The following is a 26,754-nucleotide window of genomic DNA, read 5'->3' on the forward strand; positions in this document are numbered from 1 at the left end:
AAAAAAAAAAAAAAAAAAAAAAAAACCAACAACAACAAAAAAAACATGTGTTCAGGTATCTTAGCCAGAAGAGGGAGCTGGAGATACAGGTGGTTGTGTGCTGCTGCATGTGAGTGCTGGGGATTGAACCCAGGTCTTCTGCAAAAGCAAGAAGTGTTTTAACCCTCTGAACCACCTCTACAGGTCCCTAATAGAATTTCTTTTCTTGCAGTTTATAGAAGGGTCATTTGAAGAATATTTAAAACGTTTGGAAAATCCACAGGTATGTATTAGTCGTATTTCTGCTTGTGCAAATATGTATTAAAATTAATTGATGGAAGACAGTAGTGCATTGTATGAAAGTTGAAGTGACTGTACCCTTTGTGCAGTGCTTAATTGAAAGATAATTGGGCTGGGCCTTGGTGGTGCACGCCTTTAATCCCAGCACTTGGCAGGCAGAGGCAGGCGGATCTCTGTGAGTTCGAGGTCACCCTGGTCTACAGAATAAGTTCTGGGACAGTCAGGGCTACACAGAGAAATCTTGTCTAAAAAAAAATAAAGATAATTGGAGCTCTTCCTAGAAGTTGTCTTGCTGAGGAGAGAGTTCTGTCTTTTATATTTGTCATTATGACGTGAATATAGCATACAAGATCTGCAATTACTCGGGTGATTTTTGGATTGAATTGTTAGGGTATGTGTATGACTTGGACAAGACAAAGCTTGATTTCTTCTTTAGGGAAATGAGAGCAGAAAGTTCTTCTGTCTTAACTACCTTTGTTTCTTTTTCCTCCCCTGCTTAAAAGGCTCACTGAAAATCCATGTTGTAGAATGTAGGCTAAGGATATACAGCTTAGCAGTTTCTTAGCATGTTGTATTTCAGTCCCCATGTCTTAGGGTTTCTATTGCTGTGAAGAGACACCATGACTGACAGCTCTTACAAAGGAAACATTTAATTGAGGGCCTTGCTTACAGTCCACTATCACCTTGATGGGGAGCATGGTGACAAGCAGGCAGATGTGGCACTGGAGGAATATCTGAGAGTCCTATATCTTGGAGGCAACACAAAATCGACTGACACTGAGGGAGGTTGAGTAAAAGAGACCTGAAAGCCTGCCCCACAGTGATGTACTTTCTCCCAACAAGGCCGGACCTCTTATGCCACTCCCTTTGCGGGGCCATTTTCTATGAAACCACCACATCTCATAAACCCCCAGTGTCATGGACTGTGCATTAGTTCAGGTTCTCTAGAGGAATAGAACTGAAGGAATGAATGCATATTATCAAAGGAATTTGTTAGGTGGTCTTCATGCTCTGAGTCCAGCAGTCCAGCAATGGCTATCTGAATGCTGGAGAGGCTGAGAACCTGGTAGCTGTTGCTCTGTCCAAGGCTGAATGCCTCAGCAGTCCCAGTCTGGTGCTGAAGGCCTGGGAGATTCCTGGTACTCTAATCATCATTTCCCATCAGAAGACAGAAGAAACTTAGACTTGCTTCTAACATCAGTGGAAGGTGAGAGCAGCAGGGTACATGCCTACACCAGCATTAGACAAAGGTAGGCAGACAAAAGCAGCCCTGACTTTTTTTTCCCTTGCCTTGAGACTTCTTTATTACAGGCCTGTTTTGGGAATGCATTGCCTTGTTCTTCTTTTCCACTTGACTTGAGTCTTCCCTGAGAATTATGTCTTAGCTGTTCCAGATTCAATCAGGTTGACAGCTAAGAATAACCACCATTGGATGGTTTTAGACGTTCCCATCATCTACTGTGTAGGTAAAGGTAACAATGGCAGGGACTGGAGAGATGTCTCAGCAGTTAAGAGCACTTACTGCTCTTGTAGAGGACCCAGGTTTAGTTCAGAGCACTTGTGGTGGTTCTAGTTTCAGGGGGTCTGACACCCTCTTCTGATTTCTCTGGGCACCATGCATGTGTGTGGTACACATACGTATGGGAGGGCAAAACACTCAGACATATAAAATACCAGTAAATCTATAAAAAGAGTAATATTGGCAAAGGAAAAAGCTGTGAAGAGAGAGGTAGCTGTTTAAGGGAGTAACACGAGGAGGGGTGTCTTAGTGATGGGGTATTCCATTTGGTGGATATGTAGTATCAGTTTCAGTGCTTGAGACGCTCTGGAGAGATGTAGATATCTCAGATAACCAGAATGTCTCTGAAGGTGGGATGTAAATTAGGAAAGTGCATGTGTCAGGAAAGACTGAGGGTGGATGTTAGGTGCAGCTGCAACAAGACTTTGAGTTCACATTTGAAGTCTGCGTAGGTCCAAACAAGCAGTGCTTTGGCTGAAGGGCATTCTAAAAGGCAGTAAAAACTGAGTAAGGCAGTGCTAGCCGTTTGTACGGAGCATGGAGTGTGTGCGGGTAAGAAGTAGTGAGAAATTAGCTGGAGGATAGGATGGGGCCAGTGAGTAAGTGGATTTTATCATCACCTGCTGGTATGTGTGTGCAAATGTAGGTTAGTTGGCTTCCATCCTAAATCCTAAATCCTTAAGGCCTTGAAGTCTGGGTATCGACCATTGAAAAGACATTTGAAGGTTTTGAGTTAGGAAGTGAGAATTGTGACTATGCTCAACATTACTGTGATGGTCTGCATTCAACTATCGTTTCGTGTATTTTATTTTCTACCTGAATTCACCTCTTTGAACTTAGAATTCTCTATGTTGTATTCATTGGTATGACCTAGAGTCAAAAGTAATGCCCCATATTTTTGTAGTCAGGATGGATAAATTAAAAGCGTATTGTATCAAATGTTACTATTTTGTAGACCTGAGGATTGATCCAGAACCTGTGCATATTAGACCGGGGCTTTGTCAATGAGCTGTATTCCTAGGCTGTGGTCTTTTGACATGGACTTTACTAAAGTAGATCATGCAGGCAGTGAACTCACTGTATATAGAACAGGCCAATTTGAACTCATTGGTTTTCTTTTCTTCCCACTTTCAGAGTGTTAGGATTATAGATATGCTACCACCATGTCTGGTTGAAAATAACAAGTAGTGGATGAGACTGGACATCCATTTTTTTTTTTTTTTTGGTTTTTTCGAGACAGGGTTTCTCTGTGGCTTTGGAGCCTGTCCTGGAACTAGCTCTGTAGACCAGGCTGGTCTCGAACTCACAGAGATCCGCCTGCCTCTGCCTCCCAAGTGCTGGGATTAAAGGCGTGCGCCACCACCGCCCGGCTGGACATCCATTTCTTATTTTTAAAAATACCTAAAACATTTTTGACTTGTAATAATTGTCCATATTTTTGGGGTATGGTTTATACCTTTTTGTAGGTGTATACAAAGTATAATAATCAAATCAGATTTGTCATCTTATGGTCTGTCAGCATATCTGTCACTTCCGTCAGCATTTGGTGTTGGGAATGTCTGTAGTTGTCTTCATTAGTATTTTGAAATGCACAGTTAGAGTGCACTTGTATGTTAGGTACTAGAATCTGCTCCTTTTAGCCATGCTAATCATCCTCTCCTTTCCTGCTTCCTGTCCTCTAACCACCATTCTTCTGCATCTGTGAGGCCAGCCTTTTAGTTCCCATGTGGTTGTGAGGACTTAGTGTTTGTCATAAAGACTCATTTCAACAATTTTTTCATTGTCTTTTTTAAAAATATATAATTATATATGTGATATATATAAAATTGGATTTTGGAGGCAGGGTTTCTCTGTGTAGCTTTGGAGCCTGTCATGGAACTCACTCTTTAGTCCAGGCTGGCCTCGAACTCAGAGATCTATCTGCCTCTGCCTCCTGAGTGCTGGGGTTAAAGGCATGTGCTGCTGCCATCCGCCAAGAATTTTTTAAAAGTGTGTTGCTGTATGCCTGGTGCCTGCTTAGGTCTGAAGAGGAAATTGGATCCCTTGCAACTGGAACTACAAATGATTGTGAGCTGCCATGTGGGTACTGGGAACTAAACCCTGATCTTGGACCCACAGGGTTCCAGGATAGTCAGGATGACATAGTGACCCCTTCCAAAACAAAAACAGAAAAAAAGTATTTTATATATAGAAAAATGGATGATTATGTGTAAAAAGAATAATTGTAATGTTACTCTAGTCTTAGAGACAAATACCTCAGTAGGCCTTTTCACTGAGTACATAACCCAGGCTGTTTTTGATTAATTCAGAAACATGAGCAGACTCATTTTCCTGGATGTGGATCTCCTCCTCCATTACAAGTCTCTTAGAAGACAGAGATTGATAAATATTTTTATTGCTTTGTTATTTTTGTAATTAACCTAATTTAGTTGCCCAACTGATGACCAGTATATATTAATTGATTGTAAAATGGATACATAAACAGAGTCATGTCAGTAGTAGTCTAAATGACAGCAACTAGAGGTGATTTTTGCTGGCTTTAGAGAAAATACCAAGAATTATAAAGGACATTTATTAACTTAATTAGAAAACTGTAGTGTTTCATAAGATCTTCAGGCTAATATCTGTAAAACCCTGAAAGACAGAAGAAATGAGGCTGTATAAACTAATAGTTTTATTTGATTGGGGGTAGGCTCTACCTGTATGGAAGGGGCTTGAACACCTGGGATGGGTTGTCTAGCTAGGTTTAGTCCTGAAGAAACACTTCCCTGTTACCTCAATGCCTTAGATACCTCTGAAACAGTTTTTTTCATTACTGGCAACATATTTTTATAGATTGTCCTGTTTTTCCATGTCTCTTTTAATACAGGGTATATATTTAAGGAAAACTACTACAGTTGATTGCTAAATTCCATTGCTTACTCTAGTTCTCTGGGAGAATACTTTGAAAAAAAAAAAACTTCAAAATTTTTAAGAATGTTTCTGTGAAGTTGACTTTGTCTCTTATATGTAATGTGCCGTATGGATTTACCATTTATCCACAGCTTAGTTTTCCCACAGATCACCAGCACAAGTATTGCGGTTTCGGTCAGTCAGTCACTCTCGGTCTACAGAGTGATCTCCAAGACAGCGAGGACTACACAGAGAAACCCTGTCTAGAAAAACAAAATAAAACAAACAAAAAAACCCCAAAATTAATTTCCTTATTTTTTTTGTGCTTAATCTTTCCACCTGGTTCCTGGAAATTATCAATCTGCTTTTTAGGTTTTGACATTTTTAGGTTTATAAAAGGAATAACCTTTTATTTATTTATTTAATTTATTATTTTTTTTCTGAGACAGGGTTTCTTTATTTAGCATTGGCTGTCTGGAACTCACTCTGCAGACCAGGCTGGCCTCAAACTCACAGAGATCCTCCTGCCTCTGCCTCCTGGGTGCTGGGATTAATGATGTGCACTACCCACTGCTCATTTTCTTTTAAGAAATAGAATTTATTTATTAATATTTATTAATAGAAATATCTAATGACTGATCTTTGGTTAAGGGAGATGAGGGTATTTTGTTGATGGTCATTGTTTAATAGAACTTATTTGGAAGGTTAACCATAAGAAGACATTATTTACTAGTGCCCCTCTCACCCACCAACAGGGTTTTTCTGTGTAACAGCCTTGGCCATTCTGGAACTTGTCCTATAAACCAGGCTGGCCAGAGATTCTCCTGCCTCTGCCTTTTTAGTGCTAGAATTAAAGGCGTATACCACCACTGTGACCACGTCTAGCTATTTTACTTTTAAAAAGATTTGTTTTATGTTTATGATGTTTTAATTTCACATATCTATGTGCATTGCACATACATTGTGTTTGTGGACATTAGAAGATGATGAGTCCTCTGGAACTTAGAATTACCAATATTATAAGCTAGTGTGTGTAAGTGCGGGGGACTGCAGTCTGGGTCTTCTGTAAGAGCAGCGAGTGCTCCTAGTTGCTGAGCTATCTCTCCAGCCCAACATGTACATTTTTAGATGTGATGTGGCCCATATTGCATAAGTGAAGAGTGTAGTATTTTTGAGCTAAACAGTCTTCTAGAGGATATCACATTGGGACTATTTGAGAGGCCTTATTATTAATTAGGCTAAGGTGTAGTTCAAGACGTCTGTTTTAGTATGTGACACCTATTTTGTCTTGAATTTGGAAGAGCTATTGAAACATAAAGTTCCTTCCTGAAGCCGTGGTGGTGGCACATGCCTTTAATCTCAGCACTCCAGAGGCAGAGGCAGAGACAGATAAATTTCTTTGAGTTGGAAGCCATCCTAGTCTCAAGAGTGAGTCCAACGCCAGCCTGGGCTGCATAGAGAAACCCTGGGGGTGAGGGAGGGCCTTGTTTATGGTGGATGTGTATAATATATATTGTAAAATGTGAGATACTTATATGCCAATTTTTCTTCCTTTGATACAGGAATGGGTAGGACAAGTGGAAATAAGTGCCCTTTCTCTTATGTACAGGTAAACTGTAGAACTCTCAAATAAAGTAGTAAAAATAAAATAATTGGAAAATTAGTATAGTGCATTCAATCAAAATTTTTAATTCAAGCTGTTTTATACCTTAGTTCTGGAAGATCTTCTCTAAGGCTTTTTGTCCGTTTATTTAATTGCATCAGATACCAGTGTTTAAAAGTTTTAATTCTCGAGGGGTTGTTGATAAAAGGCACAGAAAAAAAATGTCTTACTGTGTTCTAAAAACTATTGTTTACCAACTTTATAGAGAAAAGGCTTCCTCTCAGAGCCAGTAGAATGAATGGCTCCAGGAACAGGACTCGAGTTTATATGGGTGCCAGATTTCCTTTTACAATTAATCTTTGCAGTTATTTGTGCTGTATAGCTTACGTATGAATTAATTTGAGATTTCAGTTTTTGGAAGCACTGCTTTTGATATTTTATAGTGAGGTTATTTCATTTTCTTTTTTTCCCCTGCTCTGTCTTCAGTGCCTAGAATATTGCCTAATGCACAGATAAATGAATAAGTCAATGAAATACATTTTTTGAAAAGTAATATCTGAGTTTTATTTTTAGGAAAGATTTTGTAATATATCAGGAGCCAAATGTTTCACCTTCACAAGTAACTGAAAATAATTTTCCTGAAAAGGTAAGACTTTTTTGAAATATTTTAAAAATATTTAAATAAAAGCTGCTTAATTGGTATCTTGACCTCCTAAGCTGTAATTTTAAATGACTTGAAATATTGCTATATGAAAGTTATGATATTGTTTTTTTAAAGTTAGTCAAGTCATATTTTTTAAAAATGGATGTTTATGTGACCAAGGTTATTTCTGGTTCATCCTGATATTAAGTAGTCCGACAACTTGTGGACATAGCACTGCTTTTGCCTGTTTCCCACTGGAAAGGTCATTTTGGTAGCAGCAGTATCGCTGCATTGTGTGGTCATAGGGTAGGGACAGTGGAAAAGTTTTATGAAGCCTAGAAAGAAAAGAAACCAGCTGATTCACTGTAAGAGAATATTGGTTTAGTGGAATCATGCAGGTCCAGGTGAAGGATACTGTGTCTTAATTGTGTTTAAGAGGGGAGAGGAAGTGATGAAATGCCATTGTTTAAGGATGGGGAGAGAAGGGACTTGATCTCAGTATTCCATCTGCAGTGTTTTGGTCTGTGGCATGTTTCAAACATAATGTAGTGATGCACAAGTGTAATCATAGCACTTGTTTGTTGTTTTTAAGACAGAGTCTCAAGTATCCCAGGCTGGCCTCAAACTCACTGTAAAGTGGAAACTGGCCTTGAAACCTTTGATGTAAGTGCAGTCTGGCTTTTCATCATGATATGGTGAATTGTAGTGTGTCAACATTGGAGCTTTGTTGTTTCTGAAACACGGTTTTGAAAATGAGTGATTCAGAGGCTTTGGAAACAGGTTTTTTTTTTTTTTGTGAATGTTAAATGTGTGATTGACTGAAATGTTGCTTATTTTCTTTTCTTCAGGTGTTACTGTGTTTTTCGAATGGAAATCATTATGATATTGTCTATCCTATAACATATAAAGATAGTTCTGCTATGTGTCAGTGTAAGTATCCTCTTGTGTTCAAACATATAGAAATTATAGCTTAAGCTTAGTTAGGATTTGTATTGATTTTTCAAGTTATTATATAGCTTGAAAATCCAGGTGAGTGAACAAATGAAGCATTTGATTGTATTTTATTTGAAGGGAGGATCTCCTACCCTTGGCACTGTAGAGATTTTCAGCCAGATTCTTCTTTTGGGGTGTTTTTCTGTGCTTTGTAGGATGCTTACTAGCACCCTAGCCTTTATCCAGTCGGTGAGAGTCACATTTGGTACCCCATTGATACTCAGTTTCTACAGGTGTTCCTAAATATTTTCTGGTTGACCAAATTTCCCTCCCACACATGTGAGAATACTATTTTAGGAGAAGAGAAATGGCCACCTTCCCTGTTTTAAGTGACTTTTCCTCATGAGCAGTAGTTTTGTATGTAGTTGATTTCTTATTTTTCCTTTTTGTTCTCTGAGGCAGGGTCTTGCTATGTAGCCTTGACTAACTACCTGTCTCTGTCTTCCAGTTACTGGAATTAGGTATGCACTACCACACCCGACTTTTTTTCTACTTTAAGTATCCAGTAAAAGTATGAGTGTGAACATTTTGAAAGTACAAGTTTTATATTTGAGGTGGGAATATTTATTAGCTATCTTTTGGGCTGCATCTCCCACTTTCCTGGCTAAAGTCAGGACATTTCAGTGTTGCGAAAGAGGAAGCCTTTTTAGAGTGTCTTCCCTGTACTGAATGTGGGTGATTCTGAGACTTTATCACCTCTTACCCAGAATCTGGAAGATAGATGGTCTGTGAGATGGTTTGTGGGGCTCCACTTAGATGGTGAGCATGAACTTAGTTTCAGGAAGTGCACTGTAATGAGTAAATGAGTATCACAGTTCACATGGTTTTGAATATTTCTTAAATTTTTGGTAAACTTTTTTCCTGTTATTACAACTTTTTAAATTTGACAAAATTAATCAATATTCTCTCCTTCAGGGATGACTGAGAATATTTTTTTGTATGAGTGTGCCTATTATAAGGTTTGTAAGTATGGGTGTATATATGCATGTGAGAGCCAAAGGTCAACTCCCCCCCCCCATTTTGTCTTACGTGTACGTGTGTCTAAAATGGGGTGGACAGTGAGTGATATGGCTTGAGGTCAATATTGGATGTCCTCTTCAGCTTAAATTTTGAGACCAGATCTCTCACTGAATCTGGTTGGAGCTCACCTTTTTGGCTAGTCTGACTGACCAGCAACCACTAGAGCAGCTCCTGTCTCCACCTCCTTGGCGCTAGGATAATAAGCGCACGGTACCACGCCTGGCTTTTTAATGTGCGTGCTGGGGATCCAAACCATGCTCTTAATGCTTATAAACCAAGTATTTACCAACTGAGCCATCTTCCAAGTCCCTAAGAATATATTTTCTAAGTTGGTTTTTTTTTTTTTTTTAGTTCATTCTGTACAAAGTTAAAATATGAAGCCAGATTACAGGGAGCCTTCTCCCTCATGTTTTACAGAACCTGATGAGTACTTTATCTAATATCCCAATCTTCTGACTTGTCAGCTAGTGTACTCTAATGTTCTGCATATCTACAAACTTAATTTTGCTTAATCTTTCCTATCTGAAACCTTTGGGTTAGGCCTTTTGCGAGACATCCCTAGGCGGTAGACTGAAAATGGTAGTGCTTCATGTGCTGGGAGTAAACAAAGGACACAGCGAGCTTGAATGTATGGAACCAAGTCATTGCTCACTTTCCTGTCATATTCGCATCATAGATCTGATACTTTTTAATTGTATTTAAATATGTACTCTAAAGCAAGGTTTCAAACATAATATGCACAGACAAAATTTCCTGTTGCTTTCTAGGTATCTTTTAGATTAAGTGGCGCTATTAACTCTAAGGTTTTATATATACCTACTAAGAATTTTGGAAGCCTTACCCTGTTTTCAAAACATGCGTATAATGTTGCATACTATGCCTCTTTATATTGCAGCTCTCCTTTATGAATTGCTGTATGAGAAGGTATTTAAAACTGATGTTAGTAAAATCATGATGGGACTAGAAACGTCTGAAGTGGTTGATGAAAGCAATAGTGAAATATCAGATTCTGAGGATGACAGCTGCAAGTAAGAATCATTTCAATCTTTTTTTTTTTTTTTTTTTTTTTTTTTTTTTTTGAGACAGGGTTTCTCTGTGGCTTTGGAGCCTGTCCTGGATCTAGCTCTGTAGACCAGGCTGGTCTCGAACTCACAGAGATCCGCCTGCCTCTGCCTCCTGAGTGCTGGGATTAAAGGCATGCGCCACCATTGCCCGGCGAATCATTTCAATCTTAACGCTCCTTTCCAGTGTCACCTAAGGAAATTCCCTGTGCTAAGGTGTGCTCATAAAATACCACCTGCAGGGACGTTTCTTTATTGCTGCCGTCACTTTGACCTAGTTTCTACATAGGGTCATCTTAGAAGGTTGTTTTATTTAATGACAGTTTGTATGTATGTAATTTATACACATATTTGGAGTAGATTTGATCCACCTGTGTGTTGTGTGTGTACATTGTACATTTGTAAAGTTAACTATTGTTTACATGTCCGGTGATGGAAAAATGTTTTTGATCTTTATGACTTTTTTTATAGTTTTCTTCCATTACTTCTGCCACCTCTTTTTAGAATGAGGAGTGTTTCAGTGTGGTGTTATGTGAGATAATCCCTCAAGGTTACAGATAAACAAACCTTTTATAGTCACTGAGGCGGCTTAGACAGATTAGGATTTTCAGCCCTGAACATCTAGACACAGTTTTGGACATCGACATGTCTGTTTTTTGCTAGCTATGTACATGAGGTGCATATTTAAATTCTTTAAAAATTTTAAGCTCAGTAGCTTAAAATGAGGGTATTTCAGTGGTTTCTGGTAGAGGACAGTTTGTGAGTTACACGAGAGCATGTAATGTAAGATAGTTTCATTATGTATTGTGTGTTAATTTATGATGTTAAGTCTTATAAATGTTAAGTTTATCTTTATGAAAGTCCTGTAACATTCTTGGTGAAGCACGAGAACATGGCTGTACATGTGACACTAGAGGTACACCTTGAGTTTAGTGGGATCCCTAGTTCCTTCAAACATGCCTTAAAATGGATGTATGTCTTTTGATTTGGACCCTAGAGTTTTTCCTTTTCTGTGTTAGGGAGTGAATTCAGAGTCATATCTAGGCAAAGCCTAATACCAGTGAGCTGCATTCTCTAGTGGGTCCATGTTTGTTTTTGTTTTTATTTGTTTTCTTTTTTGAAAAGTATGTAAATTGTGTATCTGTGTGCGCGTTTGTGGTGAGTGAGCGCAGATATTTGTAGAGGCCAAGGCATTAGATTCCTTGCTGCTAGAGTTTTGGGTCCTTGTGAACCTCTTGACTAGGTTCTGGGAACTGAACTTGGGTCCTCTGCAAGAGCATTGTAGGACCCTAAACCCACTGGACTATCTCTCTGGCCTTTGTTTTGTTTCTGAGGCAGGCTCTAGGTATCCTTGACTTAAGAATGACTTAAACTCCTGATTGTCCTCTCTTCACCTCCAAGTGCTTGCATTACAGGTGTATGTCATCATGCTTGGCTTCTAGGGATTTGTTGAATTAAAACTTTCTGATTTGGACTAAAGATTTGACCATTATTTATACTTGAACAGTGTTTGTTGTCAGTTTTGTCCTAACATATGCTGATTAATTGCGTACAAATAGAAATTGCCCCTCCTTTCCAGACACATAACTTGATCCAGATGTGTTAGAGAAATTAGGAGATAGCTAGATAGATTTTTTTTTTTTTTCTGATTTTCGAGATAGGGATTCTCTGTAGCTTTTTGGTTCCTGTCCTGGAACTAGCTCTTGTAGACCAGGCTGGCGTCGAACTTACAGAGATCCATCTGCCTCTGCCTCCCTAGTGCTGGGATTAAAGGCATGCGCCACCACCGCCCGGCTAGATAGATTGTTTTAACTTGCTACCTATACTTGGAGTGGGAGAGTCTTTAAACTTGTCTCTTGAATGCTGTAGATGTTTGTAGTGTTACAGAAGCAAATCCAGGATGTGACTCTAGACATCTGGGAAGGGGAGCAGTATGTGGTAGGATGTATGTTTTTTTGTTTTTTTGTTTTTTTTTTTTTTTTTTTGTGCTTGGCTTCCCTTTTATATTGTCCTTGAAATGTAGCTTACCTTTTCATTATATTAAAGTTCTTTTGCTGTATGTGTGTATAACTATATATGCACTATACAATATACATAATATATATGCACATTAAAATTGCTTTAGCTATATACATGTATATATACATACTTACATATGGCACATATATATATCTAGAGATTGAGTGCTTGGCTAGAGGCCCTGAATGTGAGTTCCTGTACTAGAAGTGGGGGATACCTTTTTGTCACATTGGTTTTGAGAGGATGAATACTGTATAATCTTGTCAAGTATAGATCCATTTAGTGAGTTAACTGTTGTAATAGGAGCAGCAGGCTGCTTCCCACCACCTGGCTAGCTTTATACCCGAAATAATTACACGGAAATTGTATTCTTTTAAACACTGCCTGGCCCATTAGTTCTAGCCTCTTATTGGCTAGCTCTTACATATCGATCTAACCCATTTCTAATATCCCTGTAACACCACGAGGTGTCTTACCAAGGACGATCTTAACCTGCGTCTGTGTCCGGTAGGAGAATCATGGCGACTCCTTGACTCAGCTTCTTTCTCCCAGCATTCTGTTCTGTTTACTCCGCCTACCTAATTTTATGTCCTATTAAAGGGCCAAGGCAGTTTCTTTATTTAACCAATGAAACAACAGATAGAAAGATGACCCTCCTCCATCAGGTAACTAGGAGGAAAGAGGTGTAATATGCTCTAGGTTTATTTTCACCTTTGTATTGTTGGTTCTTGAGGTGTACTTGGAATGATGAGTGATTTCTGGTCTAGACTTCAGGCTCTTGCTCCCTTTTGTGAATATTTGGAGGTTATTTTGAAACCCAGAGGTCGATTTCTTGAGGAGAAGTAGGACAGCAAAGTTGATACTGTAGGGGCTACTTAGGCCCTTTTCCTCTTCAGTCTCTTGTCAGCTTTGGGCTCTTCCTTTGTATTAGATATGATATACTGTCTTGTTACCTGTCTTTATTCAAAGGCATCTATTTCAGCAAGACCTTCCTCTCCCACTTTGTATTTTATCTTACATTGCTGTGCTTGCTGCCTTTTGTTTGCTGTAGTACTTAGTAGCTCTTATGTACTGACTGCTTACCTAGTTTGTGTTTACTCATACTGGATTGTATAGGCACAGTTTTGTAGTGAGCAGCACATAGTAGGCTTTCATACTTGTAGAGAAAATGAATGAAAAGTGGGCTGATGATGGTTCCTTGGTTGTACTGAGGATCAGGAAGTATTTTTTAGAAAATGGTATGATTCTTTAGACATCTGTTACAAATTTTTATTAAATGGTATAATTTGGTTATAACAGTTTTGTAAAAGTTTTTAATACTTAAGAAAGTTTTATGTTGAATCTTTTGTAGATTGTTATTCTACTCACTCAAATACTGCATCCTGCCACCCCTATTTTTTTTATTAAGCCAGTAAGAATTAATAGTAATAAATCTGATTTTTATATATCCACACACACCCACTTTATATATGTGTAATATATATTTGCATATACTAAAACTTAAGAACTTACTGGAGCCTCACATTTTGATATGTAGTTGACTGCAGTGTTTTATTTGAGGTGAAAAGTTGATTACACGTCAGGTGGTGGTACACACCTGTGAGTTGGAGGCCAGCCTGGTCTACAGAGTGAGTTCTAGGATAGCTAGAGCTACACAGAGAAACCCTGTCTCAAAAAAAAAAAAAAAAGTTGATTACATTTACAGTATGTATGCCTATAAATCCTAGTACTCAGGAGACAGGGATCTCTTGAGTTGAGTCCAGCCTGGTCTACAAAGTGAGTTCCAGGACAACCAGAGTTGTTAAACAGAGAAACTTTGTTTCAAAACAAAACAAAAGAAAGCTTTATTGTATGCAAATATAACTTCGGTTCCTAATTGGTGTTTTGTTCCTTTATAGGAGTAAGAGTACTGCTGCTACTGATGTGAATGGATTTAAACCTTCAGGCAGTGAGGTATTTTTTTAACTTAATCTTTAGTATATAAGAAGCCCCAAATTTTATGGTCATTTTCCTTAGTTGGCGTTACTATGTTAGTAAGAAACTTATTTGGGGGAGCTCAGCACTGAGACCAAGGGCTAAAGCTGGGAGATTGAAAACTGCAGACCACCAAGCATTGCTTGTTCTGGTTTGCTTCTGGACCAGGATCTAATCAGGCCTGTGTCTGGACAGCTTTCCTGCAGCCGCTCCCCTCTTAAAGTGGCCAGATGGGAATTCAGGACCAGTGTTGTTTTCCAGCATTGACACAGCCCACCATGCTATTGGTGCTGACACTGCCTCAGTTGGTGTGACTGGGTCAGGGACTTGCATTGGAACAGTGTTTGGTAGCTTGATTGGCTGTACTGTCTTGCAAGCAACAGCTCTCCTCCTATGCCCTTCTGGCCTCTTCTGTTTGATGATCACCTTCCTCATCCTTTTCTCCGTGGCGGTTCCTGGTGCTGGAGTGTGCTAAGCTTTACCGTTAAACAACGAAGAAAAAAGGAAAGAAGGAACTTATTTGCTGTTTCCTACTTTTTTCTTAAGTTTTTTTTGTTGTTTTGCTTTTGTGCATATTTGAAACAATGTTTTAAATGCATTTCTGTGTTGATTGGAAGTCTGACATTGTTTATTTAGAACCCAGAGAACAATGGGAATGTGGCTGACCTTCCTCTGTCCAGAAAGGTTCTTAAGTCGCTCAACCCAGCAGTCTATAGAAATGTGGAGTATGAAATTTGGCTGAAGTCCAAACAAGGTAAGTTAAACTGAATGTTCTGTAAAATTGCCCTGTAGCACTTGAAAATAAGAAGATAAAGTTGGTATTTTATTGATTTTTTTTTTTTTTTTTTAACTAACAGCTCAACAGAAACGTGACTATTCCATTGCTGCTGGATTACAATATGAAGTTGGAGATAAATGCCATGTAAGTGATTTCTACTAAAAGAGAAAGTGACTTTATCTTATTTTCTAAAGAAACCATCAACTAAAATTTGACTGTTCATTATTTGGATTTCACAGTTCATTTATGCTAAACACAAGTAGAATCATCCTAATGTTGAAATTTGTTTGTAAAATTTTTGTTGTCCTTGTTGGTTTTGAGACAGTGTTTTCACTGTATAGTCCTGGCTGGTCCGGCACTCTGTAGGCCAAGCTGGCCTCAAGTTCACAGAGATCCTACTGCCACTGCCTCCTGAGTGCTGGGTCTTTATCCATTTTATTTGAATTCAGTTTATTTGAAATCATAAGCAGTTGAGATATATAGGTGACTTGATAACTCATTTAAAAATGAACTACTGATGTATGTATTAAAAAGAATCGGGTGTCTGATTTTTCTTTTTGGTGTTCAACAGGTTAGATTGGATCATAATGGAAAATTTTCTGATGCAGACAGTCATGGCATTCACTCTGAGAATGGACCAGTTTTATCAGAAGAACCGGGAAAAAAGTATGTATTTTCCAGCCAAGGTGTTTGGTAAAACTCTTTGATTTAGCCTACTGCAAATATGAATACTGGTTTCCTTGCAGAGGAAGCTAGGTATGCAACTTGTTCAAGGCCAGTCTGGTCTACATAGAGGTCTAGGGAAGCCAGGGATATACAAACCCCATCTCAAAAAAATAAAAATAAAAACAAAAGCAAAACTCAAAACTAAAAATAGAACTAACCAAACAAAAGAGAATAAACAGCAACAAAACCAGGAACTCAATTTTAATCTCTAACTTATGAATAAAAGCCAGACATAGCTGTGTATGCCTGTAACACCAGTATTGGACATCAGAAGTAGGTGAATCCTTGGTGCTCGGCTAGCCATGTAAAATGAACTTCAGGTTCATTGGAGGTGTACCTTGAAAAACCTAATAGAAACATATACACATAGAGCATACACATAGGCAGCATACAAACACACAGAGTAGTTTGAGTTTAAATCTAATGTTTTGCTCATTGGTACATTTTCTGAAATGCTAGTTAATTTTAATGGCTACAGTTTTCAATATATTCTTCATCAAAATCAATTGAGAAAGAAATTTAAAGAACACCATAAGTTGGTGAGTTTATAAAGTATGGAGTTATAGAACAGGCACCATATTCCTTTTTATTTTCTTAGTGCAGGATTATATACAGTCAGTAGTTTGTCAGTGGCTGGGTGTGGAGGTGTATGCCATTAACCCAGCACTCAGGAAGTAGACTCAAGCAGATTTACTGGGCCAAAGTGGTAGACAAACTTGATGTGAACTAGGGCTGCATAGTGAAACCTTTTTTAAAGAGTGCCAGTAATATCCAAAAAAAAAATTGTTTGAATTACTGCTCCCTTTACTAGAGGAAAAGGTAATAAACTACACCTTAACCTTTATTAAAAAAACAAATTTAAATATATATGACTGTAAAGTATATAGTACAGCAAACTCGAATATAAATATCACTACTTCCCTATAAAATTTCTTTTGGCTTTTTTGAGACAGGGTTTCTCTGTTACCCTGGCTTTTCTGGAGCTTACTCTGCAGACCAGGCTACCTTCAAACTCAGGGATCTGCCTGCCTCTGCCTCCATATTATTGCTGGGATTAAAGGTCACCTCAGCTAGCCCTTACTTAGTAATTTTAATGAACCTTGTTTTGTTTTGTTTGTTTGTAACATCTCACTTCGTTGCACTGCCTGTCTTGAAAGCTGTGTATAGTTCAGGTTGGCCTCACAGAAATAGACCTGCATCTGCCTCCAGGAAGGCTTGGATTAAGGATATGTAGCATCTGCTAATTTACCCTTTCTCTTTTTTTCCTCTCTCTAAAATAAATATAAATATTTATTTTTTTGGGACTGGTTCTACATAAACCTGACTGTTTTAGAGCTCACTGTAGACCAGGCATGTGCTAGTATGCCTGGCTAAAATTGGGAAATATTGAAGATAGAAAATCTCTAATATCAATGCAGGATATGTGTTTTAATGTTGATGCTTAAAGATGTAGTGTTTTGTTGGCATGTTAAGTGCAGTGCATGCATGTTTGCTGCTTGAGGAGGCTAGGAGAAGGTATTGGGTCCTCTCGCATTGGAGTTAGGACCTTTATGAGCCAGGGTGCTGAGAGTTGGACCCTGGTTCTAGAAGAGCAGCCAGTGCTCTTAACCACTGAGCCCTCTCTCCAGCCGTGTTCATATGCAATATTATTACTAATGAAGATTTCATTTACTTTGAAGACATACACCGAAGAACCTCAAGCCACCTCCCCCAGAAAGCTGGAACACAGTGTCAGGAAAGAAGATGAAAAAGTCTAATTCAGGTAAATTCATAACAAAGTTTTGTAAGATTATGATGATAGTACTTGGAGTTGTTAATTTACGCCAGGGAAATTGTGAGATTGTTTTGTGTTTTCCACAGATACGGATTACAGAGGGCCAAAGAGTCTAAGCAAGCCAATAAAAGCCCCATCAGCACTACCTCCTCGACTACAGCATCCTTCTTCGGGTGTAAGACAGCATGCATTCTCTAGTCATTCTTCAGGGTCCCAGTCTCAAAAATCCTCCAGTGAGCATAAGAATCTAAGTAGGACACCCTCACAGATCATAAGGTAACCTTCCCGAATTCAAGAGAAGTAGAAGTCATGAGAGGCATTGTATGTGTTTTATTATAGTCATTTTTTTTTTGGTTACAATTTCTTGTTGGTATTTGTTTATAATGTAGTATTGAAAAGTATTGCCAGGTGGTGGTTGTGCACACTTTTAATGCCAGAACACAGGAAGCAGAGGCAGGTAGATCTCTGAGTTCAAGGCCAGCCTGGTCTACAAAGCGACCTCCAGCACAGCCAGGGCTATACAGAAAAATCTTATCTCATAAAACTTAAAAGAAAAGTATTATTGATAGAATTCCCAAATGGTACAAAATAACACTATAGAGGAATAAGCCTTTATTTTTGAATATTTTGTTTAAAGTGTGGCAAATGTTTATGGTAGCTCTGTGGGACCTCTCAACTACTGAGGCCAGAAGAATAATGATCCACAGGAGGTAAGAAGGTGTATAGGTAATACCTTAAGCAAAAAATAGAAACAGTTTAAGGACAATTTGTAACTATATACAAAACTATTTTAAACAGAAGTAGAAACATACATATAGTATAACAAAAATAACCTTAAATTTGTATAAGTATACAAAAATCTATAGCAATGTAAATTATTTAAAACTACTAGTTGATTTTTTTTTTAAGTTTCAAAGTAGATTCAGTAATGTACCTTTTTATCCTATCTTGTTTGTCCTCCCCCCTTTTGATCATACCCAATGACAACTGGTAACTAACCCCACTTATGTGATGACAAATATCCATAACCCAGTGAAAGACCAAAAATCATCTACCCCATGTCTTGGGAATGTGGGTGTCACGTTTTCAAAATTACTTCCTTCTGTCTGGAGGGTGACTGACATCTTTAGGGGAAGCTTAGAATTATCCTGAGCAATTTGTAGTCCAAAGTTGATCTTTGGGTGGTGTTTATGGGCTTAGTGGCTTATCACAAACTGGGGAGAATCGTTATTGTGGGGCCCTATCATTCTTTTAGAGACTTCAGAGATTGTTAGAAATGTTTATCATTCACTTCATACTGTCATGAGTTGTAAATCTTATGGTGGTTAAAGGAGGACCATGATCTGTTAAATACATCCGGGATATCTAGGCTCAGTTCCTAAATATCAGCTTCTGACTCAAGCCTGAAATCATGTACAGGAAGCTACATGAAACCTATGGTTAGAATTAGTTAAGTTAGTACTTTATAATATTGTTAATTTAAAACAGGAAGTTAAATTTTTAGATAATACTTATATCTAAAAAATTTTTAAGGAGTCATAATGATTTGAGGGGTATGAGATTAGTGACAATATAATATTTTCTTCTGTCCCATACCATCGCTTGATATAAGACAGGGACTTTGAACTTTCTTTTTTTTTTTAAATATTTATTTATTTATTATGTATACAATATTCTGTCTGTGTGTATATCTGTAGGTCAGAAGAGGGCACCAGACCTCATTACAGACGGTTGTGAGCCACCATGTGGTTGCTGGGAATTGAACTCAGGACCTTTGGAAGAGCAGGCAATGCTCTTAAACCACTGAGCCATTTCTCCAGCCCAATGAACTTTCTTTTAATAAACATGCTTGGGCCTAAAAAGAAGAGAGCCACAGCCCAACTCCAAAAGCCAGCTTTAGTTTTTAATTGAGTCAGAACTACTTAAAGACCAGCAAAAATAGACATTTTGAAAGGTTTATGAAATTTTATCCTGTAGGAAGTAACATTAGGCCAGATTACTCCTATTTTTGGTATTTTTTTTCCCCCAGATGGCTCTCACTTACTTTTTCAATGCTTTATTTGTTCAAAGGTTTTTAGGTCCCTCAGTTGGATGTTTATATTTTCCTGGAAAGACAAAAACACCTAGTTTGAGTTTTCCCTTTTATCAGGTTGAATTGCAACATCAGTTGATGAATTGTCTATCACCTTTTCTAATCAAAAGATCTTTTTTGCTAGAATTGAATATTGAGGGTATCTATAGCTTCTCTCCTGTGAAAACAAAAGCAAAACCTCTTCCCCAATTTAACACATTCTGGTTTTCATTCTGAAGTTAACATGTTTTTAAAGCATGCTGGTTGGTTTATTTAGTTTGGAATCTGTAAAATATACCTTCAGTAAAGGATAGGCTCTTGTGAACCTCTACTAACTTCTCCCCCTGACAGAGTGATCATTTATGTTAGACCAAGGGTAAAAGAAGTATATAATATAAAACAACCTAGTTTATTAACAGTTGCCATTGACTTCTGAAAATTTAAACCTAACCCTATTTCCGTACGATTTGGAATCTTCAAGATTCAGGGCAGTTTTAATTCTGAGCAATTTTAATTCTATCAGGGAACAGGACAACGAGAAATATTTAAGAAATAGCCACAGAAAATCCAGTAGCCCATGCAAGCAGGAAAGTACTTATCCAGCTGATACTGTAAACAAAACAAAAAGGTGGATAGTATCACAGTATAACCATGGAGGAGGAACTTGCTGGAAAACTCCAGTTCTCACTACGTGATAGTCTGTGGTACTAGAGACAACTGTAGGTGAGAACTTGAGAATAAGTCCTGCTAATTGCACTTCTGCCTTCACAGGAATTTAGAAACATGAAGGTTCTCTTGGAATTTCTTGGCTACTGTATTATCTAGAAATATTCTAAAAATCTTTCTTGATTCCACTTTGTCCCCATTTTCCAGTTTAAATCCCTCCCAAGACCACTTAACATTATTTTCAACTTTCTTGTTATGTTGTACAGAATTACAAATTTAAAATGTGAAGTTTTAGTAATCATAAATACAAAGTAATCTGGGTGGTATTTGGATCTGAAAGGCCTGAAATAAAAGGATACAATAAAATTCCTTATTTTGTTACTGTTGCAAGTGCTCCATTGACTAGATGTGTAATTTGACCAGGCATCAGCAGGGAAAGTATCCACAATCTCAATTTTTTTTTAAGTTTTGAATTTTATGAATGATTTCTTGTTTATACAAGTGATAGAAATTATAGAAATAGTATCCATACTGCTCTTTTAGAAATGTTTTTATGTATAAGCACATGTATAAGTAAGTGCAGTGTCTGTGCACACTTAGTGCCTGAAAAGATCAGAAGAGAGGACATAAGATCTTCTAGAACTAGAGTTAAGTTGGTTGTCAGCTTCTGTGTTGGTATTAGGAAATAAAACTTAGTTTCTTTGCAAGACATCCATCTTAACTGCTGAGCCATGTTCAGCCCTTCATACCACTTTTAATTGCTGCAAGCCATATATGAATATTAGAGTTGTTAGTAAATGCATTATTGCATCTCTTATGATCGTTCTCTCTTACCAAAGTTCCCTTGAGGTTTCAGTGGCAGACAGTATCCCAGTCTGACACCTATCATTGCTGTCAGTTCTCTGCTTTTCTTGGTGCTGTAGCCAGTAATTAGGATGTCTTTGTGTCTCATCTGGTTATTGCCTTTAGAACAGGAAATCAGAATGCTTTCTCTTCCTCTCTTAAGCCTATTTTTCCTTCACATTTTAATTAGTTAACTTTCATTGTTTGGGTGCATACGGGCTACATTGTACTCGCTGATGTCAGAAGAAAATTTGTAGGTGTTATTGTTCTCCTTTATTCATATGAATTCTGGGTATTGAACTCCAATTTCCAGGCTTGGTGACAAACCTTAAGCCATTTGCAGCTTCGTCTTTCTTTTCAGAGTAAATTTTTATGATAGTATTGGAATATGTACAGTGTTTATATTTCTGCACTCAGGAAAAAAATTCAGTTACTTCTGTATCATGTAGAAGGAAGTGAGTTAAATAAGTGAGTAAAATAACTTCCAATTTATTGTGCACCACTGTCAGTTTTATCTGACTTTGTAAAGTAGCTTTAAGTGCTGATTTTGTTGCTAGCTGTCCTAAGTTTCAAAGTGTTGTGTGGTTGTTTAGTTGAATATTTGTACAGCAGAAAAGATCATTGCATTTTTGTATTCTGCATATTTGCCTCTTTTTTTTTCCTGAAAAAAAAATGTTTTATTTGACAGAAAACCTGATCGTGAAAAAGCTGAGGATTTTGATCACATGAGTCGTGAATCTTACTATTTTGGCCTCTCCCCAGAAGAACGCAGAGAAAAACAAGCTATTGAAGAGTCTCGTTTATTGTATGAGATTCAGAACCGGGATGAACAGGCTTTTCCTGCCCTTTCTGTACGTATGTAGAAATTTTAAAGGTTAACTTTAAGAAGTCTTTCCTGATAAACAGTTTGTAGTATCAAAATGATGATGAACTTAATTTTTTTTAACTGAAAGTATTTTAAAGGTTATGGGAGCCTTGGTGTGGTGGTTATGTGCTTATAATCCCGGCTAATTGAGAAGCAAGAATCCCTGAATTCAAGGCCATCTTGGTGAAATTCTTTGTCAAGATAAAAAGACAGGAGGGACGGGCAGTACAAGTGAAGCCTTTATGTAGTTCACCCTGGGACTAAAGATACTGTTGAAAAAGTAGGCGATTCACCTGTTCACCTGACAGTGAAGAGTATTTCCTTTCAGACCGATGTAGTATTTGTAAGCAGAGCCTGCAGAAGGCTTAGAATGCAGTTGACCTCTCTTACAAGGTTTTCTGAATAGTCAAGATAAACTTCATTGACTTGTGCATTAGTACCATATTAGTGTAAGCAAGAAGCACATGGATTTGTTTTGTTCCGTTTGTCAGTCTGTGGGCTGAGCTAGATACTTCTGATGAAAGCGATGACTCTGCCTTCAGTTTCCTTAGCTTTGGGGCCATCAGAAAGGAAAGCCATTGCCATATAGAGTTGCTGGGATCTAACGTCTTACTTAGGATAGGGGAGTGAGAAGGCAGTGTCAACGTCTTAGACAAAGTCAGGTAGAAGGCATACAGCAGACTCGTTTATTTAACAACGGGAGAATCTTACATACCCTCCCAGCACCCAGGTGCTCCAATCCGTTGACACTGCATGGTCACCCCTCATTGCTAGACGTGATCAGCACCAGACAGACTACAGGTTGGCTCTTCTCAGCCTAGTAAGCCTTAATTTCCTACAGTGTAGGTGAGGGTTTCGTTGACATTACAGGAGGGCTTAATTGATTATCATAGGAACTGTGCTTGTGGTCTGTAAGTCTTGGTAAATGATATAAAATGGTAATAGTGAATGGAACAAACAAGGAAGAATGCTGTTGAAGGCTCCGCTGTTCAGGGACAAGAGCCAAGCTGCACGAGTTCATTCTTCTGTCTTCAGTGAGGAAGAAGCTCCGTTTAAAAGAGCTTATCTGGACTAGTTCAGTCTGGAGTTTAGAGAGGGTTGCAAAACGTACCAAGTCAGAGGGGCCTGTGTGATAGGTGCTCTCTGTACACTAAAGACATTCCTTTTATGTCTTATTTGTTGTTTTTACATAGCTATTCTGTAAGGCTAATTTTAATTACTTAATCTTATACTCAAAGTTTTGTCCTTCGTGAATGAGAAAAAGTGCTCTTGTTATGTGGTTATAGATTATAAAATTACATTGTTAAATTTTTATTTTCAACCTTCTATACTTACATTTAGATTGGTGTGGTGTTGGATTTAATAGTGGATTAGGTTTGTTTACTGGAATAGAACACTAATCCTCATTCCTGCTGTGTGATTAGGAGTGTTATGACAGGGATCTAGCACCTTCAATGATAATTTATCTTTAAAATTCAACTTTAGCTGGGCAGTTATGGCCAGCACTTGGGAGGCAGAGGCAGGCATATCTCTGAGTTCGAGGCCAGCCTGGTCTGCAAAGTGAGTTCCAGGACAGCTAGGGCTACTCAGAGAAACCCTGTTTTGTAAAAATGGGGTTAAAAAAAAATAACAAACCCCAAATCAACCAATTAACTCTTTTCTCTTTGTTTTACCAATGATATGGTTGGGCCATTCAGGCCTCAGAGGATTTGCTCTTTATCACTTCAGTGATACTTGCTAATTGATTGTTATATTTTCCTTCCCAAGGGACCCTGGGAAGGTTGGTAGAGAAGTTATTTTTGTGCAAAGAATATTAAGTGCAAGATGACAATTTGATCAGTGTGATTTCTTAAAATGATACATGAATTATTAATTTAGGCTGATAAATCTGATTACCTGATACTTTAGTTCAGTAAAAGACTTACTTAGTTTAGAGCATATATTTGAATATGGATGCTAGATGATATCCATAACTACCTATCAACTAGATTCTAAAGTATTAAGAATATATGGCTATAAATTTTGAGATTTTTGGTTAGAAGTATAAATGTTATTTGTAGAACTTGTATTCATGTTTGTAATGCAAAGTGTGACTTTATTTTAAAGAGCCCATCAGTCAGTCAGTCCCCTCAGAATAGCAACTCCTGTGTCCAGAGGAAGTCTTCACATGCAAGGGATAGAAAAGGAAGCTTGCGGAGAACAGATGCAGAAGAACGGAAGGACAAAGGTATACTACTTCATTACTGAAGACACTTGACACTTTTGCCAAGTTTCATACAGTAATTCCTGCCTTATTTGTGGTTTTGTTTATTTTGCAGTTTTAGGTATATAAGTAAACTGTGGTCTGGAAATCCTAAATGAACGAAGGATTCCAGAAATTTATAAGGGTCAAATTGAGTGCTTTATCTTTTGATAACACTGGTTCTTCCTGTTCACATGTGAAGGGCTAGTGTTACCATACTGTGTATGCTGCTGGCACACGCGTTTCTTTGTAGCTGTCATGAATATCACTTTGACTGGGTGTAGCAGTGCTTGTGTTCCAGCAATGCTTCCGTCATATATAGTAGTGATGTTATCATTTTGAGTATGCCAAAAAAAGTCAGAATACTTTAAATGAAGAGGCCTTTGCAAGAGGTTATACTCACATAACTTGTTACAGAATAGTTGTTTGTAGTTTTGTTTTACTTCGATATTAGTTTTGGCTGTCTTTATAAATACAGGGAAAAAAAATCATAGTATTAGAAACTGTGTTGCCATTCACAGTTTCAGACGTCAGCTGGAGGATTATCTACTGTGCATAAGAAGGATCACTACTGGGAAAAGACTAAAATTGTCAAGCTATATCTGACATTAGAATCATCGATTTGACCTAAGACAGTGTTTGTTTTTCTCTATTTAAATCTGAATGATGGTTGATGCTCCTTATTTTTCTTATTCTTAATCTGTTACAGATTCCCTACGTGGCCATACTCATGTGGATAAAAAAACCGAGTCAAGCACACTGGAGGTAAGGTTTTTAAATATTTTTAAAACATTTATCTATTTAATGTGCGTGCATGCGTGTCTGTACACCATGCTGTATGTGTGGAGAGCAGAGGGCAATTTGCAGGAGTCACTTACTTCCTACTATGTTAGCCTTTGTTAGTTTTAGGAATTGAGCTCAAGGCTCCAGGCTTGGTGGCACTTAACTTTAGCTGCTGAGCCATCCCCACCAAAAATTTTTCTTCTTTTTTTTATTTTTATTTATTTTTTAGCTGCCCTGGAACTTGCTTTGTAGACCAGGCTATCCTTGAACTCAGAGATCTGCCTGCCTCTGCCTCTGGATGCTGGGAGTGCAACAACATACCTGGCTGGCCTTAAAAGTTTTAATGTTAGTCTATCTTAACTTGCAAAACAGTGTTTATTATTATTGTTGTTGTTGTTTTTCATGACAGGATTTCTCTGTGTGGCCCCGGTCTGTCCTGGAACTCCCTGTGTAGATTAGATTGGCCTTGAACTCACAGGTGTCCTCTTGCCCTTTCCTCCCAAGTGCTGGGATTAAACACATGCACCACCACATTCAGCCTGTGTTTATTCTCTATATAGTGATGTTGTAAAGGAGTCACTTATGTTCTTAGAAGTCCCATATAAAAACTCTCCAGTAATGTGACATTAAACCAATGTGCAGACAAAATTAAGAGGGAGTGGGTTCCCAGAGCAGGTTCTCCGATGGAATTAGAAAGACAACCACAGTTACCCAGAATGGAGTTCTTTTTAATTACAGTGTAACTTTTTCTTACTCCCAAAGGTCAGTGATGATAAATGTACAAGAGTTTCATCACCATCTAAGACAAAGAAAGTAGACTGTCCATCTCCTGTAGAACAAGTAAGTTACTGTGTAGATATAAGTTTCTGTCCCACCTCGTCCCCCAGCCCTTCCAGTCCCAAAGAAGCACACAGAGGATTATAATAATTATAAACTGCTTGGCCTATTAGCTCAGGCTTATTATTAACTAGCTCTTACAACTTAACCCATAATTCTTGTCTATGTTTAGCCATAGTGGCTGTTACCTTTTCTCATTGAGACATTCTTATCTCGCCTCCTCTCCATCTGGCTGTTGACTGACTCTCTTTTTCCCAAAATTCTCTTAGTTTTGTTGTCCAATCTATATTTCCTGTCTGACACTGGCCAATCAGCATTTTATTAAACCAATACAAGTGACAATCTTTACAGAGTACAAAAGCATTATATCCCACAGTATTACTGCACTAGGCAAGCAGAGCTCCTTTCTTTCTGGGCTTCTTTTCTCTGTATGTGAAAACATCTACATTGTAAATGGAAGGATTCATTTCTGATAAATATAGGTGCTTAAATTTTTTTTTGTCATTCTGTTTAGTCTAAAATGTTATAAAAGTTTATGGAATTACTTTCTATAGCCATTCTCTGGCATTGATTTTGTGTCTTGATTTGAGTTTTGTGTTTGGCACCTCTTGTTAATTTTGAGCTAATTCAACTTGAAAATTAAGATAAAACTTCTATTGTTAATATTTCTAGAAGTTATCTACATCATTGTCAATGAATTACTCCATATACATTTAAAAAATACCAGTAGTTTGCCAAGCAAATAAACACACTTCAGTTTCTGCATACATTTTGGTTCTTGGTCTTATGTAAGAGTAGATACTTACTGTTGTATCAACATACTTTGTGTTCATAAAACAAATGTACTTAAGTATATTTTTAAAAATTTTTTGTGTAAGAATCTTTCTTTAAAAGGAAGCTTACGACTTTAAAGGGAATTTCTATGATTTTGTTCACTTGCCTTAAAAGCTTTTGTTGTTTCTTCCTGTGACTTGCACTAGGAACCTGTTAACATGAAATGAGTTCACATGGTATTTGTCAGCGAGTGAACTCTGATACTGACCTGAACAGTTAAATGCTTAGTGTTATAGCAGGGTGTTTTATAATTCACTCAAGATAAATTTGTTCCTAAAATTTGTGTCAGAGAAAAATGATTTTTTTTTCCTTTTTTTCCCCCTTCCATTCTT

At 37.8% G+C, this 26,754-nt stretch overlaps 1 protein-coding gene across 1 annotated transcript in view; it reads left to right on the plus strand.

The window, feature by feature from the left end:
- Otud4 (OTU deubiquitinase 4) overlaps nt 1–26,754 on the plus strand; it is a 45,760-nt gene that overhangs the window by 11,023 nt on the left and 7,983 nt on the right. Inside the window, exons 3-17 of the mRNA XM_013353553.2 lie at nt 212–262; nt 6,253–6,299; nt 6,867–6,939; nt 7,785–7,866; nt 9,845–9,977; nt 13,928–13,982; nt 14,640–14,757; nt 14,861–14,925; nt 15,353–15,447; nt 17,187–17,269; nt 17,368–17,557; nt 21,550–21,712; nt 23,833–23,953; nt 24,678–24,733; nt 25,514–25,591. Of these exons, the coding sequence (XP_013209007.1) occupies nt 212–262; nt 6,253–6,299; nt 6,867–6,939; nt 7,785–7,866; nt 9,845–9,977; nt 13,928–13,982; nt 14,640–14,757; nt 14,861–14,925; nt 15,353–15,447; nt 17,187–17,269; nt 17,368–17,557; nt 21,550–21,712; nt 23,833–23,953; nt 24,678–24,733; nt 25,514–25,591 (1,410 nt within the window). The remainder of the gene's footprint in view (nt 1–211; nt 263–6,252; nt 6,300–6,866; nt 6,940–7,784; nt 7,867–9,844; nt 9,978–13,927; nt 13,983–14,639; nt 14,758–14,860; nt 14,926–15,352; nt 15,448–17,186; nt 17,270–17,367; nt 17,558–21,549; nt 21,713–23,832; nt 23,954–24,677; nt 24,734–25,513; nt 25,592–26,754) is intronic.

The sequence above is a fragment of the Microtus ochrogaster genome, chromosome 4 (genome assembly GCF_000317375.1).
Source record: "Microtus ochrogaster isolate Prairie Vole_2 chromosome 4, MicOch1.0, whole genome shotgun sequence".
NCBI classification, from domain to species: domain Eukaryota; kingdom Metazoa; phylum Chordata; class Mammalia; order Rodentia; family Cricetidae; genus Microtus; species Microtus ochrogaster.